Genomic DNA, 18,240 nt, shown 5'->3' on the forward strand with positions numbered 1-18,240 from the left:
GAGGAAGTTTCGTGCCCAGTGTGTACTAACGTCTACACAGATCCAAAGCACCTTCCATGTCTACACACGTTTTGTCTGCGGTGTTTAAAACACTGGCACACGACAAGCCATGGCCGAGACACAATCAGATGCCCGAAGTGTCAAGCTATTAGCAGAGTGCCTGAAAGTGGCGATTTGACAGATCTTCCCACCAGCTTTTATCTGAACGGCTTGATTGATGTGCTAGCAATTAAAGAGTGCAAAACCAGCCAAGTACGATGTGGAAATTGCGACAAGAAAAGCGCCGAAAGTTCCTATTGTTTTCATTGTTGCGTGTTTTGGTGTGACGAGTGCATCATTGGACACAACATCATTCGCAGCAATAAAGATCATCGTGTTCTGGCGCTCAAAGACTTTCAAGACAAGGACTATGAAGATGTGATGAAACGACCAGCTTTCTGTCCTAAGGAAGATCATAACAAAGAAGAGCTAAAGTATTTTTGCAAAGACTGTGAATTGCCACTTTGCCAAATATGTGTCACATTGGATCATGGAGGTCATAGTATAAAGTTAATCAAGGAAGAAGCCGAGAGACAAAAGACTGAGATTAAGTCTTTCATAGAAAAACAGCGACATAATTTACAAGCAAAGATGAATGCCGTAAGCCGACTTGATGAAGACTGTGCCACACTGATACAACAAGGCGAAGATGTGATGAGAGAGATTCAAACATTTGTTGACAATTTGATCGCAGTCATTGAAGTAAACAAGAAAAATATATTCACAGAGGTGGAGAAAGAAACAAATAAGTCGATTGAAAGCATAACAAGGCGAAAGACCGAGATCGAGCGTCAAATGACGTCCATGAAATCATCTCTAGAGAGGGCTGAAATACTTTTTACCCGAAGTACAAACGCTGAAATCGTCCAACTGAAGAAATCATTAGACGCAATCTTTGAAGGAGTTCATCAAACTGAGCCAACCAACTGTGACCCCGAACTTGTGGCTCATTTTGTCTTCGTGGAAAATCGAAAGTTATTTAACACTGTCAAAACGGAAGACATTGGAACTTTGAAAAAAACAACAAAGGCAAGTCAATGTGTCGTTGAAGGCAAAGGACTGGAGGAAGCAATTTCTCACCGTGAAGCTCACTTTACTTTGACAATAAAGGATATCGAAGGAAGACAGTGTTACAATGAACGTGACCATGTAACGGTGGAGATCAGGGACGAACAAGGACGAGAAAGCACGTCAGAAATACAAATAAATGACGGTAAAGATGGACTCTATCAGGTCAGCTATTGTCCCAGACATCCAGGAAAAAGTCAAGTGACTGTAAAGATAAACGGGGAACATATTGGGGACAGTCCTTTCACTGTGCAGGTAACACCATTTCAGTTTAAACCTGTTCTTTCTTGCGGAAAAGAAGGCTCGTCTGAAGAAATGTTTAAGCGTCCTTGGGGGGTAGCTGTAAGTGCCAAAGATGAGATAGCTATAACTGATCATAACAACCACAGAGTCCAAATTTTTAACAGTGAAGGAAATTACTTAAGATCGTTTGGTACCGAAGGAGTGGAATTTAAATTTCCTACCGGAATAACATATCATAATAATGGGAATATTTTCGTGGCAGACAATGGGAACAATAGAATCCAGATTTTCAGTGGGAAGGGTGAGTACGTGGGGTCCTTTGGTGGGAAAGGAAGACTTGATAGTCAGCTCAGTAGTCCCTGTGGTTTATCAGTAGACAGTGATGGGAATATCATTGTCGCTGATTCAGTCAAGAAGCTGATTAAGACTTTTTCTCCTGATGGCAATTTTCTAATGAAGATAGGAGCGCAGGGCTCTTTTACTTTTCCTCTCCACTGTATTCAATATGAAAGATATCTCATAGTGTCAGACTATAGTGAACATTGCATCAAAGTTTTCGACAGGAAAGGAAACTTTCAGTACAAGTTTGGAAAGAAAGGTGGAGGGGACGGGGAGTTACAGGGTCCCAGAGGTTTATCAGTGAACAAATCAGGTCACTTGATGGTCTGTGACGGAAATAACCACAGAATACAAGTATTTGAGCTGAGTGGAAAGTTTCTCGGCAAGTTTGGAACAAAGGGTGGTAAGTTAGGAGAGTTCAATTATCCAACCTCTTTAGCAGTTCTCAGCAATGGCCAAATTGTTGTGTCTGACACATACAACCATCGTATACAGATATTGGAATAAACTTGTTCACATTATTTTGTACTATTGCGCCGAACCAAAATCAATAAGTTAATCAACCATCGAATGCAAAAATTGGAGATTCTACTTATTCTCTGAATGACCTTCTTTGTTGCTCTCAACCTTAACAATCGTAATTATTCAGAGAGTAACTAGGTTTCGCCAAGATAAGACTAGTTATGAATTACAGGGAGGGAGGCTGTTTTAAGAATTAAGTTTTAGAGAGAGTTAAGACCACTTTTTGCGCTTTTTGTTCGTAACTCACTTCGCTGGGAAAGAAAAATTAAAGCAATGCACGAGACAGTTTTTATTATTGCTTTGTCTTAAGCTAAGGGGAATTTGTCGTTAACTTTTATGTAAGAAGACAAAGGCTTTTATGTAAATCATCAGCGTGGCCTGCAGATTTAAGTAGCAGAAAATATAGTACAGTAACCAGAGTATGTTTATCTGTTTTGTAAGAATTGTCTTTTTGCACATCTTAATTGTAGTGAATAGTTTTACAACCTTGCTAAATGTAAGGTGTTCCACTACTTTTTCATGCGTTCACCCTAGTATAGATTACCTAGTTGATAGAGATCAAATCTAACGAGACTTATTTCGACTCGCAATTGAGAACTTTCAATAAGTTATTGTATACGATCTACTGAACTATTTCCTGTATAGTGTCATAAGACTTAATGTATCATCGTTTTGAGTGTTGATGTATCATTAAAGACGTTATGATTTGAATTTAAGATGATTGTCATCAATTTAAGGTTAATGTCAACAAAATGGGGTACCTTCCGGAAAAATCGTCCACAGCGCACATCTATAGAAGAAACTACGGAAAGCTATATAACACTATAAGCTTATAAAATACAGTTTCTGAGCATAACTTCATTTTTCCAAGTTTTTATATTTTTAAGGTGCGCGCGGGCCTAAAATAATTAAAAAAAAACACAAAACGGTATTTGCTTTACTGAATTACCAGCCTTCGCGTTACCGCCTTCTTCCAAACAAACTGGACGGTATCGTTCAGCTTATGATAGGCTAACAAATGGTTTGAGGCTTTTTGGTTGTTCCTAGCATTTCCTGAGAAAATCTAGTCTGAAGTTAGAAAATAGAAAATATTTAGGTTGTTGTCACGCTCCGAGACGTCACGAGAGAAATATTTCGAATTTCGTAAAAGCCTCATACCTGTACGTGCGTCAATATCTGAGGAAAATTCTGGCCAATTTTCATGAGCATGGTTGAAAATTTTCACCCTACAAATTATTTAAGAATAGGTCACTCTTTAAAAAAAAAAAAAAAAAAACCTCGAGTTTTTGGCCTTAAAGAAATCCACAGTTTCCGCTCCTCATTTAAGCCCATGTCATGGGGTCGTGTTGCCGATCAATAAAACGCAATATATAACTCCCTGCTAAGTCTCATGAAAAAGAACTCCTTTCAAATTCGCCTATTTTGTAAAGGGTATTTTTGCACGCGCTGTCATATATTTTTAAAAACCGTAGCACAAGAAAATCTATAATCAATAAAGCGCAAAGGAAGCGTTTCCAGGATGATGCCGACTCCGACTCCACAAAATGCTTCTTTGTCATATGTTTATTCGTGAAGATCCTACCTTTTATAAACTCGACCATAGTGAACTGATCAAATGAATCTATTGCTCAATCGAATCGAAAATACTTTCCACTCCAAACTCTTAACTCGAAAATCAATTGACTTACACGTGTCAGAATGATCACACATACATAGAGACGGGTGATTTGAACATAATACAAAACCGGTAAATCAAGTTAAAATCAATAACATACCAGACAAACAAAACCTATCAACTAGTGACAAATTGATATACAACGTGACTATTCGTGACACAATTCTACACTTCCATCTTAGAGGCCACATAATAAAGGGGAATGAGAAATCCCAGCTTTATAGTATTGCACTAAAAAATTAGTCTTCGTATACAATAAAAGCCAAGTTCAGTGTCAGCAGATTTCTCTTTGTGAAAGACAAGAATAAGCGTCTGGAAGAAGGACAAGTTATCTTTTTTTCCTCTCTTCGTAAGATTTATTTTAAGCTTTCCTTTAACAAATTGCTTGGTTTACAGCTACGAAGTCTCCTCAAGAGTCATCCCAACCATAAACCCAGGGCTTCTCTTTTCTTTCGTAGATTTCGTGAAGTTGAAAGTCCACGGTTATGTCTTCTAAGTGATCTTTAAGAATTTTTTCAAGTTTTTCGTGACATGTTCCAGCCGAGTAAAGAATGGTGAGCGGGTCAGTTTCACATTCCTGAGAACCAGGAATACAAGGAATCGTTCTTTAAGTGCCAGCTCATATTCAGTCTCAAATTTCCCTCTTGCGTCAAAACATGAATAAACGTCTGTAACGGGGTCAAGTCATCTTTCTTCACTCTCTTTGTCAGATTTATTTTAGGCTTTCCTTTTCTCTTAAACAGATTTCTGGGTTTACAGATGCATTGACTCTTCAAGCGTCATGGCAGCCATAAACCCAGGACTAATAATCTTTTTCACAGTGGAAGTCTATCGTGTCTCCTTCTTGTGATAATAATACCTTCTCGTTTCTCGTGACAGTTCCAGCTGAAGAACGGCGGGCAAGTCAGTTTTATTTTTCAGATAACCAGGAATCCAAGGAATCCTTGATTAAAATGTTTCTTGTATCATGAAAGTTCTGCGATTGATTTATTCACAAACCGGCTGTCAAAACAACTAATTAATTCTTCCAAAATTAATCATGTTTAAGAGTTTAATTTCCGACAATGTTTCGCCATATTGACAGAGATAAACACTTTTTTGTGGGTTCTGTGTGTGGTATAAACCGAAAGAAATTCACCTCAGTGCAGGTGAAAGTGGTGGATACCTACCTCCACTTCGATGAACAATTTTCAATGAGCCAAGATAAAACTAGTTATAATTTACGGGTGGAAGGGAATTAGGCCAGAAACGAAATCTGATATTGTTTTCCTTTCAGTCTGAACACCTGCAGTGTTAAAAAAACAAATAAAAAACAAAAACCAAAAGTATCACAAGACTTCATGTGTTATTTTCCTTTTTTGCAACTTTTGCCTTATTATAGTAGCTATAAGTTGTCAGAGCTGACTCAATTATTTGACTTTTATTTAAGATAATGATTAATAATCAATTAAAAATGAGCTTTTCACCATCAGTTACCTTAAAGAGAAAAGTTTGGAATATTTTTTGTATATTAGAAAATGAATAAATCAAGTCTAACTTCAAAACAAGAGTTTTGCTAGAGTTTGCACACCACGTGCTTGAAAGTTCTAATTTCTGATTAAACTGTGCTAAAAACAAGGCTACTTTTCATTTCTAGCAAGGGGAGGGCAACACCTCGTTTGAAATAAGAGCTTATGACATGGAAGGGATGTTATTTTGTGGATAGAGGATCTCCCTGCAGAGCATATTTTACCCAACATCGTCCCTTCTGCAAGTGAACGTTAAATACTTCAAAATTCGTAATGGCTTTCCCGAAATTCTTGAGGTGGATTCAGGTTTTACGAGACTTTAAATTCAGATCCTGGGAGAGGACATTGACGCCAAAGTGCGTGAGAGTCTACGTAATTGATCAGGTCACGCGGAGAGCCACGCGAGGCGTGTTCTGCGTTTCTTCCTCCCGTTTCTCGGGCTAAAGCTCTAAAAGCTTTTAAAACATTTCCCATTTACTGAGACCGCAGGTCTGGAAAGTAGCGTGTTAATAGAGCAGTAAAGACTTTTCCAAGATGATGCTTCTACCCAAATAAGCAATCTCATATCTAAATAGTGCAACTGTTTTGCAATGACTCTTCAAGAGTCATTGCAGATGTCAACTCAAAACTTCTCATCTCGTTCGCGGATGAAGTCCATAAATTTCTCCTCTTATCACCAAGTTTTTGTGACATGCACCAGCCTGACAAAAATACAGCATGCAAGTCATTAAAATTTCCTTTGTAACGTTTTCACACTTTCACAGGGGAATATTAGTAATATTTCATTGTGAATAAACAGTCAGCTCTTTGTATGAAACCTCCAGTTGTGAAACAAATTATCGTTAGATTATCAAAATATGATCTTAAAAGTTAAGAATCGTTAGCATGATTGGAAAGGAAGTATTCAGTGAGAGAAAAAAATTGAAAACGATTATCGCCTGTTTTAAAAGAAGAACTCTGAGCCCGCTACAATGTTGGATGTGTGACGTCACGCTCGGTGGGTGTGTGCGAGTCTGATTAGGTCACGCGAGGAATCCTTGATTAAAGCGTTTTCTTAAAAGTTAAGAATCGTTAGCATGATTGAAACGGAAGTATTCAGTGAGAGAAAAAAATTGAAAATGATTATCGCCTGTTTTGAAAGAGGAACTCTGAGCCCGCTACAATGTTGGATGTGTGACGTCACGCTCGGTGGAGTCTGATCAGGTCACGCGTGGAACCATGCGAGGTATGTTTACAAGTTTCTTTCTGCTGTTATGCTATAGATGCAGGCTTTAAAATATATTTTATTTAAGACCGTGGCATAATCAAATCCAGGACAGGGGAAACTTTTCCAGGAGGGTCAAAACCCTCCTTTCGGAGGTTTCCATTCTTTGTCTCCTTCCAATGATTTTCTCGTTTTTCGTGACATCTTCAAGCCAAATAACTGCGGGCGAGTCGAAATTTACATTCCAGAGAGCCAGGTATCCAAGGAATCCTTGATTAAAGTGTTTTTTTGTATTAAGAAGTTCTGTGATTGGTTTATACACAAAACTCGTTGTTATAACAAATAACTAATTTCAAGAATAGCTAAAAATAAAGTCACAAGGCATCAATGTTTCGAGTTCAACTCCGAGAAAAGCTGATTTGCTCGAGCGTGTGCTCAGCTCTTGGTAAAAAAACACATGGATATCAAAACGCTGCTTCACAACCTTCGCGAGGAAGTTTCGTGCCCAGTGTGTACTAACGTGTACACTGATCCAAAGCACCTTCCATGTCTACACACGTTTTGTCTGCACTGCTTGAAACACTGGCACACAACAAGCCATGGCCGAGACACAATCAGATGCCCGAAGTGTCAAGCTATTAGCAGAGTGCCTGATAGTGGCGATTTGAAAGATCTTCCTACCAGCTTTTATCTGAATGGCTTGATTGATGTGCTAGCAATTAAAGAGTGCAAAACTAGCCAAGTACGATGTGGAAATTGCGACAAGAAAAGCTCCAAGAGTTCTTATTGTTTTCATTGTTGCGTGTTTTGGTGTGACGAGTGCATCATTGGACACAACATCATTCGCAGCAATAAAGATCATCGTGTTCTGGCGCTCAAAGACTTTCAAGAGAAGGACTATGAAGATGTAATGAAACGACCTGCTTTCTGTCCTAAGGAAGATCATAACAAAGAAGAGCTAAAGTACTTTTGCAAAGACTGTGAAACGCCAGTTTGTCAAATTTGTGTCACAATAGAGCATGGTGGTCATAATATAAAGTTAATTAAAGAAGAAGCCGAGAGACAAAAGACTGAGATTAAGTCTTTCATTGAAAAACAGCGACATAATTTACAAGCAAAGATGAATGCCGTAAGCCGACTTGATGAAGAATGTGCTAGACTGATACAACAAGGCGAAGATGTGAAGAGAGAGATTCAAACATTTATTGACAATTTAATTGGAGTCATTGAAGCAAACAAGAAAAATATATTCGCAGAAGTGGAAAAAAAAACAAGCAAGTCGATTGAAAGCATAACAAGGCAAAAGACCGAGATCGAGCGTCAAATGACGGCCATAAAATCATCTCTGGAGAAGGCTGAGAAACTTTTCACCCAAAGTACAAACGCTGAAATCGTCCAACTAAAGAAATCATTAGACACCATCTTTGAAGGAGTTCATCAAATCGAGTCAACCGACTGTGACCCCGAACTTATGGCTCATTTTGTCTTCGTGGAAAATTATAAGTTGTTCAACACTGTCAAAACCGAACAAATCGGAACTTTGAAAAAACCAACAAAAGCAAGTCATTGTGATATTGAAGGCAAAGGACTGGAAGAAGGAATTGCCCTCCGTGGAGTTCACGTTACGTTGACAACAAAGGACACCGAAGGAAGACAGTGTTATAATAAACGTGACCATGTAACGGTGGAGATCAGGGACGAACAAGGACGAGAATGCACGTCAGAAATACAAATAAATGACTGTAAAGATGGACTCTATCAAGTCAGTTATTTTCCCAGAGATCCAGGAAAATGTCTAGTGACTGTAAAGGTAAACGGAGAACATGTCCGTGACAGTCCTTTTGCTGTGCAGGTAACACCATTTCAGTTTAAACCTGTACTTTCCTTCGGGAAAGAGGGCTCGTCTGAGGGAATGTTTAGCTTTCCTTGGAGGGTAGCAGTAAATGCTAAGGATGAGATAGCTGTTACTGATTGTCAGAACCACAGAGTCCAAATTTTTAACAGTAAAGGAAATTACCTAAGATCGTTCGGTCGGTCTGTTACCAAAGGGGGAGAATTTAATTTTCCTACCGGAATAACATGTCATAATAATGGGAATATTTTCGTGGCAGACAATGGGAGCTATAGAATCCAGATTTTCAAAGGGAAGGGTGAGTACGTGGGATCCTTTGGTGGGAGAGGAAGCTTTGATAGTCAGCTCAGTGGTGCCTCTGGTTTATCGGTAGACAGTGATGGGAATATCATTGTCGCTGATTCAGGTAACAGGCTGATTAAGATATTTTCTCCTGATGGCAATTTTCTAACGAACATAGGAGGGCAGGGCTTTTTACCTTTCCTTTCCACTGTATTCAATATGAAAGATATCTCATAGTGTCAGACTGTGGTGAACATTGTATCAAAGTTTTTGACAGGAAAGGAAACTTTCAGTACAAGTTTGGAAAGAAGGGTGGAGGGGACGGGGAGTTAAATAATCCCAGTGGTTTTTGGTGAACAAATCAGGTCACTTGATGGTCTGTGACGAAGGTAACCACAGAATACAAGTATTTGAGCTGAATGGAAAGTTTCTCGGCAAGTTTGGAAAAAAGGGTGCCAATTTAGGAGAGTTCAGTAATCCAAGCTCTTTAGCAGTTCTCAGCAATGGCCAAATTGTTGTTTGTGACGCTTTTAACCATCGTATACAGATACTGGAATAAACTTGTTCACATTATTTTGTACTATTACGCCAAACCAAAATCAGTTAATTAATTTTGAGTTCAACCATCGAATGTAAAATATTGGAGATTCTATTTATTCTCTAAATGGCCTTCTTTGTTATTCTAAACCTTAACAACCGTAATTATTCAAAGAGTAACTAGGTTTAGCCAAGATAAGACTAGTTATGAATTACTGGGATGGAAGAGGGCTTAAAATATTAAAATTCGCTTTCTTTTACACCAGAACATCTGCAGTAATCTAAAGACAAATAAAGAACTCGTCTTAGGGACAAGATTATATATATTAATAACAAGGCGAGGGCAGTGACCCGGAAACATTCATTCAGTCTGTAGCATATATAATCGAACAGCTAGGAGGGGAGTTTAACATATACATTTTAAGTGTAACTGATATTACACAGTTCCCTATATAAGATCATGCTGTTATTAGAAGTAACTTTTAGGAAGAGTTAAGACCACTTTTTGTGCTCCGTTTTTGTTCGTAACTCACTTCGCTGGGAAGAAAAAATTAAAGTAATGCAGGAGACAGTTTTCATTACTGCTTTGTCTTAAGCTAAGGGGAATATGTCATTAACTATGTACGAAGACAAAGGCTTTTATGTAAATCATTAGCGAGGTCTGTAAATTTCAGTAGTAGAAAACATAATACAGTAATCAGAGTGTGTTTATCTGTTTCATAAGAGTTGTCGTTTTTGGAAATTCCAATATTTTAGTGAACAGATTTACAACCTTGCTAATTGTAAGATGTTCCACAACTTTTTCATGAGATAAGTTTTCACCCTAATATAGATTACCTAGTTGATAGAGATCAAATCCAACGCAACTTATTTTGACTGTACACGATTCAGTGAACTATTTCGTGTATAATGTCATAAGACTTAATGTGTCGTCGTTTTGAGTGTTGATGTATCATTAAAGACGTTATGATTTGAATTTGAGATGATGGTCATCAATTTAATGTCAACAAAATAGGGTACCTTCCGGAAAAATCGTTCAAAGCGTGCAACTAATAACTTTTTTTTTTCAGATTTTGTTTTTTTAACCGCCCGCGAGCCTGAAAATAATGTTTAAAAAAGACGAAACGGAATAAACAGACAAAACTATACAAACAAGACCTATCAACTAGTGACAAATTGATATGCAACGTAACTGTTCGTGACACAATTCTACACTTCCCTTTCAGAAGCAACATAATAAAGGGGAAGGAAAAATCGCAGCATAATAGTACTTCACCAAAAAAATTAGTCTTCGTATACAATAAAAGCCAAGTTCAGTGTCAGCAGATTTCTCTTTGTGAAAGACAAGAATAAACGTCTGGAAGAAGGACAAGTTATCTTTTTCGCAGAAATTCCCGTTTGCGTTGCTGAGAATTCCGCACACGCTGGTTCAGTAATCTTGGATTGTATACTTTCTCTTGATTCAGGCATTACTGACGACAATTCAGCATTACACGTTCCATTCTGCGATCTATCCACTCTATTTCAATCTAATCTTATGGTTACAAAAATGTTACATTTATTAGCTTAGGAAATCCACACTCAGATACCTAATTCTGTGTGGGATTCAAGATTCACTCACGTTGTACAACGATTTGTGGGCACTAACTTCCTATTAAACATAGCTTTACTTGACAATCAAGCTGTTAAGTCAGTTTCTACGCGCTTAAACGCCCTGCAAATACCTGGTTTCATACATCATTGCTCGCAGAACTAATCTGATTACCCTATGCCGCTCCCAATTACATGCTAGTTTTAACTGTAACTTTAACTCTGTACTTTAACAGTAACGAAATTAAAACTCAAAATAAATCTAGAAAATCAATTCTATGGGCGGCCGTCACCACCAAAAATACAAGGATGTCGAATAGATCAGCAAATACAAAGCTGGTCTAAAGCCTAAAATAAATCTAACAAAGAGAGGAAAGAAATATAATTTGTCCTTCTTCCAGACGTTTATTCTTGTCTTTAACAAAGAAAAATCTGCATACTGAACTTGGTTTTTATTGCATACGTAATTTAAACCAAAAGCAAGCAATTTGTTAAAGGAAACCTTAAAATAAATCTTACAAAGAGAGGAAAGAAAGATTGTTGTGAAATGTTTCCGCGCAAATGAAAATGAAATCTTATATTGTTTTCCTTTTAGTCTGAACACCTGCAGTGTTAAAAAAAAAAAACAAAAACAAAAAACAAAAATCAATTTGGAATGGCTGAAACGAGACTATTCATTAATCACAGGGGGAGGGTAGAGGGCTAAGAACGTTACTTCTATTAGTGGCATCACTTATCAAACAATTAACATAAACGAGAACAAAAAGTAACACGGAGGAAAGTTTACGGTTCAAGTTCATCTAATGAGGAATGCATCAATAACTTTTACATAACCAGCAAAAGGCTTTCGGTAAATCAACTTATATTAGTCTTGAGAAGAGTTTAATAAACCTCTTGCGTCCATTTTGAGGTCACTGTTATCCTTTTAATCTTATTGGCTCTCATTGGTGCGAGTTATTCATGAATCGCACCATTTTTTCTCTTAATCACATCTTTTTTCCCAGCTAATGAGACAGCTTTACTAAAACACAACAACCAATCAGATTTCAAGGCTTGTTTAAAGGAATCAATCGCATTACCGGAAAATGAAAGACTACTTTTTGATAAATTAAAACCAGCTCAATCCTGGATCAATAAAATGTTAGTACAGACTTAAAAATTCTGCATTTGAGCGACTGAATTTTGCAGTTTCAAAGTGGATGCAATGGAGTGGAAATTGAACTTCATTTCGTTTAATGGTGGTCTGAAATCATACTTGTGACTTCAAATCAAACTCGCGCTGGGCATTCGTTTTGAAATCACGGGTATGAATGAATAGATGAAGTTTGCATACGAAGTGCTTTAAAGCTCTAATTTCTGACTAAACTTTGCTACAAACAGGGCTACTTTTTATTTTTTAACAACGGGAGGGTGACACCTCGTTTCAAATAAGAGATTTCACTGCGAATGAAAGGGCGAATTGAATTATGAGAGAGATTTGGTCGCCACATTTCAATAAGGGGTTTTAACCTGAATACGACTACTGGCCTATAAGACGTTTTCATTCTAGAGTTGAGCAGATATGTAGATTTATCGGAGCAAAAGAAACTGTAGACACAAGAGAAGAGTTCAAACACTTGAACACCAGTGTGGCCACCATTCACTGTTTTGCTAATCAATATAGCCGTTATGACGTCATGTTGGTAATGATGGTTAACAGTACGTAGCATTAATCAAGGCAGAAAAGGAATGCAGTTTATGACATAGAAGGGATGTTATTTTGTGGATAGAGGATCTCCCTTCAGAGCATATTTTACCCAACATCTTCCCTTCTGCAAGTGAACGTTAAATAGTTCAAAATTCGTTGTGGCTTTCGCGAAATTTAGGTTTTACGTGACTTAAGATTCAAATCCTGTGAGAGGACATTGACGCCAAAGTGCAGGATTTTCTACGTGATTGATCAGGTCACGCGGGGAGCCACACGAAGCGTGTTCTGCGTTTCTTCCTCCCGTTTCTCGGGCTACTGACCTAAGCTCTGGAAAGTACCGCGTTAATAGAACAGTAAAGACTTTTCCAGGATGATTCCACCCAAATAAGCAGTCTCATATTTAAAAAGTGCAGCTATTTCGCCATAACTCTTTTTAAAGTCATTGCAGCTGTCAACTCAGGGCTTCTCCTCTCTTTCGCAGATGAAGTCCATAAATTCCTTCTCTTATTATCAAGTAACATGTTCCACCCTGACAAAAAACAGCGTGCAAGTTATAAAAATTTCCTTTAGAACGTTTTCACCCTTTCCAAGGGGAATATTAGTAGCATTGCACTGTGAATAAGCAGTCGGCTCTTTGTATAAAACCTCCACTGGTGAGACAAATTATCGTGAGATTATCAAAATATGATCTTAAAAGTTAAGAATCGTTGGCATGATTGAAACGAAAGTATTCAGTGAGAGAAAAATAAATCGGAAATGATTATCGCCTGTTTTGAAAGAGGAACTCTGAGCGCGCTACAATGTTAGATGTGTGACGTCACGCTCGGTGGGTGTGTGCGTGTCTGATTAGGTCACGCGTGGAGCCATACGAGGTATGTTTACAAGTTTCTTTCCACTGTTATGCTATAGATCCAGGCTTTAAAATATATTTTATTTAAGACCGTGGCATAATCAAATCCATGGTCAATAAAGGACAGGGGAAAACTTTCCCAGAAGGATCAAAACCTTCTTTTACGAGGTGTCCATTCGTTGTCTCCTTCCAATGATTTTCTCGTTTTTCGTGACATCTTCAAGCCGAACAACTGCGGGCGAGTCAGATTTTACGTTTCAGAGAGCCAGGTATCCAAGGAATCCTTGATTAAAGTGTTTTTTTGTATTAAGAAGTTCTGTGATTGGTTTGTACACAAAACTTGTTGTCTTGACAAATAATTAATTCCATGAATAGCTAAAATAATGTCACAAGGCATCATGGTTTGAGTTCAATTCCGAGAAAATCTACTTTGCTCGAGCGTGTGATCAGTTCTTAGTGAAAAACACATGGATATCAAAACGCTGCTTCACAATCTTCGCGAGGAAGTTTCGTGCCCAGTGTGTACTAACGTGTACACCGATCCAAAGCACCTTCCATGTCTACACACGTTTTGTCTGCACTGCTTGAAACACTGGCACAGAACAAGCCATGGCCGAGACACAATCAGATGCCCGAAGTGTCAAGCTATTAGCAGAGTGCCTGAAGGTGGCAATTTGAAAGATCTTCCCACCAGCTTTTATCTAAACGGCTTGATTGATGTGTTAGCAATTAAAGAGTGCAAAACCAGCCAAGTACGATGTGGAAATTGCGACAAGAAAAGCTCCAAGAGTTCTTATTGTTTCCATTGTTACGTGTTCTGGTGTGACGAGTGTATCATTGGACACAACATCATTTGCAGCAATAAAGATCATCGTGTTCTGGCGCTCAAAGACTTTCAAGACAAGGACTATGAAGATGTGATGAAACGACCTGCTTTCTGTCCTAAAGAAGATCATAACAAAGAAGAGCTAAAGTATTTTTGCAAAGACTGTGAAACGCCAGTTTGCCAGATTTGTGTCATAATAGAGCATGGTGGTCATAATATAAAGTTAATCAAAGAGGAAGCCGAGAGACGAAAGACTGATATAAAGTCTTTCATAGAAAAACAGCAACACAATTTACAAACAAAGATAAACGCCGTAAGCCGACTTGATGAAGAATGTGCCACACTGATACAAAAAGGCGAAGATGTGAAGAGAGAGATTCAAACATTTGTTGACAAGCTAATTGCAGTCATTGAAGCAAACAAGAAAAACATAATCGCAGAGGTGGAGAAAGAAACATGCATGTCGATTGAAAGCATAATTAGGCGAAAGACCGAGATCGAGCGTCAAATGACGGCCATAAAATCATCTCTGGAGAAGGCTGAGAAACTTTTCAACCGAAACACAAATGCTGAAATCGTCCAACTTAAGAAATCATTAGACACCATCTTTGAAGGAACTGATCAAATCGAGCCAACCGACCGTGACCCCGAACTTGTGGCTCATTTTGTCTTCGTGGAAAATTACAAGTTATTCAACACTGTCAAAACCGAGGACATCGGAACTTTGAAAAAAACAACAAAAGCAGGTCATTGTGATATTGAAGGCAAAGGACTGGAGGAAGGAATTGCTCTCCGTGAAGCTCACTTTACTTTGACAACAAAGGACAGTGAAGGAAGACAGTGTTACAATGAAGGTGACCATGTAACGGTGGAGATCAGTGACGAACAAGGACGAGAATGCACGTCAGAAATAGAAATAAATGACTGTAAAGATGGACTCTATCAGGTCAGATATTGTCCCAGAGATCCAGGAAAATGTCAAGTGACTGTAAAGGTAAATGGGGAACATATTGGGGACAGTCCTTTCACTATACATGTAATACCATTTCAGTTTAAACCTGTTCTTGCCTTCGGAATAAAGGGCTCGTCTGAAGAAACATTTAGTTTTCCTTGGGGGGTAGCGATAAATGCTAAGGATGAGATAGCTGTAACTGATTATTGCAAGCACAGAGTCAAAATTTTTAACACTGAAGGAAATTATTTGATATCGTTTGGTCGGCATGGTACCGAAGAAGGAGAATTTCAATTGCCTACCGGAATAACATATCATAATAATGGGAATATTTTCGTGGCAGACAGTGGGAACAATAGAATCCAGATTTTCAGCGGGAAGGGTGAGTACGTGGGATCCTTTGGTGGGAGAGGAAGCCTTGATAGTCAGCTCTATAGTCCCCATGGTTTATCAGTAGACAGTGATGGGAATATAATTGTCGCTGATTCAGGTAGGGGACTGATTAAGATTTTTTCTCCTGATGGCAATTTTCTAATGAAGATAGGAGCGCAGGGCTCTTTTACTTTTCCTATTCACTGTATTCAATATGAAAGATATCTCATAGTGTCGGACGATAATGAACATTGTATCAAAGTGTTTGACAGGAAAGGAAACTTTCGGTACAAGTTTGGAAAGGAGGGTGGAGGGGACGGGGAGTTAAATGGTCCCAGAGGTTTGTCGGTGAACAAATCAGGTTACTTGATGGTCTGTGACGAAAATAACCACAGAATACAAGTATTTGAACTGAATGGAAAGTTTCTCGGCAAGTTTAGAACAAGGGGTGTCAATTTAGGAGAGTTCAATCATCCAAACTCTATAGCAGTTCTTAGAAATGGCCAAATTGTTGTGTGTGACACTCGTAACCATCATATACAGATATTGCAATAAACTTGTTAACATTATTTTGTACTATTGCACCGAACCAAATTAAAATCAATCAATTAATTTTGAGTTCAACCATCGAATGTAAAACATTGGAGATTCTAGCTATTCTCTGAATGACCTTCTTTGTTATTCTCAACCTTAACAACAGTGATTATTCAGAGAATAACTAGGTTTAGCCATGATAAGACTAGTCATGAATTACAGGGAGGGAAGTGGGTTAAAAATATTAAAATTCGTCACGGTTTTCCTTTACACCAGAAAATCTGCAGTAATTTAAACATTTATTCCATCTGTAGCATATAATATCAAACAGCTCGGAGGGGAGGTGAAAATATACATTTCAAGTGTAACTGATATAACACTGTTCTCTGTATAAGATCATGCTGTTTTAAGAAGTAAGTTTGAGGGAGAGTTACGACCATTTTTTACGCTTCTTTTTTGTTCGTAACTCACTTCACTGGGAGAGAAAGAAATAAAGTAATGCAGGAGACAGTTTCTATGATTGCTTTGACTTAAGCTAAGGGCAATATGTCACTAACTTTAAGTAAGAAGACAAAGGCTTTTTTGTAAATCATCAGCTAGACCTCCAGATTCAGTGGTAGAAAACATACATACATCAGAGTGTGTTTGTCTGTTTTGCAAGAGTTTTTTTTTTGCACATTCCAATTGTAGTAAACAGATTTACAACTTTGCTTGATGTAAGATGTTCCACTACTTTTTCGTTAGATAAGTTTTTACACTTGAATAGATTACCCAGTTGATAGAGATCAAATCCAACGCAACTTATTTCGACTCGCAATTGAGAACTTTTAACAAGTTATTGTATATGATTCATTGAGGTTACTGTCAACAAAATAGGGTACCTTCCGGAAAAATCGTTCTAAGCGTGCAACTATAGAAGAAACCATGGAAAGCTATATAACATTATAAAGCTTGTACAGTACAGATTCTGAGAATAACTAAGTTTTTTCAAAGTTTTTATTTTTTTAGGCGCACGCGTGCCTTTAAACACAAAACTTACGATACTTGCTTTACTGAATTACCGGCCTCCACGTTACCGCCGACCTCCGAAAAAACTGGACAGCATCATTCAGCAGATAATAGGCTAACAAATGGTTTGAGGCTTTTTCGTTGTCCCTAATGGTTCCTTAGCAGATCTATTTTGAAGTTGGAAAATTAAAATATTTCGGTTGTTGTCACGCTCCGGGACGTCACGAGAGATTGAATATAACGAATTTTGTAAAAGCCTCATACCCTTAAGAGCGTGGGCAATTTTCATGAAAATCGTACAAATCTACACACCCCATAAATCGGTTTAAGAAGAGGTAACTCTTTAAAAAACAAACCTCGAGTATTTGGCCTCCAAAGAAATTCACAGTTTCGCACCTCATTTAGGTGCAAGCCCATGCGGTCGTGCCGCCGACCAATAAAACGCAACATCGAACCCCTGCCAAGTCTCATGGAAAATAGCTCCCTTCCAATTCGCGGGAAGGTTCTTTCGACAAAAGAAAAAAAAACGAGTTTACCAAAAATTAAACGAAATCCCAAAATTCAACGGGAAGAACATAAGGAAAAGAGGGCAATGCAAGCTAGGGAAAAGAAAACATCAACACTCAGGTAGAGGCCTTTCGCTCCTCGGTACAGATTCTCTTAAATCATTTCAGAGTAGAGAAAATGTCTGGACCCTATATATCCATTTAGATCACTGATCACTGATCACTTCACGTACACCTCCGCCAATGTCATCTACTGCATAACTGGCACTCATTGCAAAAAGTTATACATTGGTGAAACAGGATGACGACCAGGTGACTGATTTCGAGAACCCCATCGCGACGTAGAAAGAAATGACAAGGACACATCCAAACCAGTCGCTAGACACTTTAATCTCCCTTACCATTCTAAGCATCATATGGCAGTTTGCGGCCTTTCCCCCTAGTTCGGAAAGCCGCAAAACTCCAGAACAAAAATTTATCTTTCAAATCGGCACTCTTAATCTCCACGGCATCAACGAGCACTTTTCATTCAACTAATTTATTCTTGAATAAAGGAGGTAAGTTTCTAAAGAAACTGTGCTGCTGCGTCGGTGGAAGAGTGCAGCATGTAATTTAGTGTTAACAACTAAGTTGAAAACGTAAATTG

At 38.2% G+C, this 18,240-nt stretch overlaps 2 protein-coding genes and 1 pseudogene across 3 annotated transcripts in view; all 3 read left to right on the forward strand.

Annotated features, from left to right (window-relative positions):
• The window catches only part of LOC149034016 (E3 ubiquitin-protein ligase TRIM45-like), a 3,002-nt gene extending 75 nt beyond the window's left edge, over nucleotides 1-2,927 (forward strand). The window contains exon 1 of the mRNA XM_089193321.1: nucleotides 1-2,927. This exon is cut by the window's left edge and continues 75 nt beyond it. Coding sequence (XP_089049447.1) covers nucleotides 1-2,196 — 2,196 coding nt within the window. The 3' untranslated portion in view covers nucleotides 2,197-2,927.
• Nucleotides 2,928-6,984: 4,057 nt separating this feature from the next.
• Nucleotides 6,985-10,245, forward strand: LOC149034017 (E3 ubiquitin-protein ligase TRIM45-like; annotated as a pseudogene). Its single transcript, XR_016182801.1, has one exon. The product of XR_016182801.1 is annotated as an E3 ubiquitin-protein ligase TRIM45-like (transcript).
• A 3,552-nt stretch (nucleotides 10,246-13,797) lies between these two features.
• Nucleotides 13,798-16,684, forward strand: LOC149034018 (E3 ubiquitin-protein ligase TRIM45-like). Its single transcript, XM_089193214.1, has one exon. It carries the CDS (start codon nucleotides 13,864-13,866, stop codon nucleotides 16,099-16,101), a length of 2,238 nt encoding a protein of 745 aa, XP_089049340.1. The 5' UTR covers nucleotides 13,798-13,863; the 3' UTR covers nucleotides 16,102-16,684.
• The last annotated feature ends 1,556 nt before the right edge of the window (nucleotides 16,685-18,240 follow it).

Source organism: Pocillopora damicornis, chromosome 14 (assembly GCF_964200805.1).
Source record: "Pocillopora damicornis chromosome 14, jaPocDami1.2, whole genome shotgun sequence".
NCBI lineage: Eukaryota > Metazoa > Cnidaria > Anthozoa > Scleractinia > Pocilloporidae > Pocillopora > Pocillopora damicornis.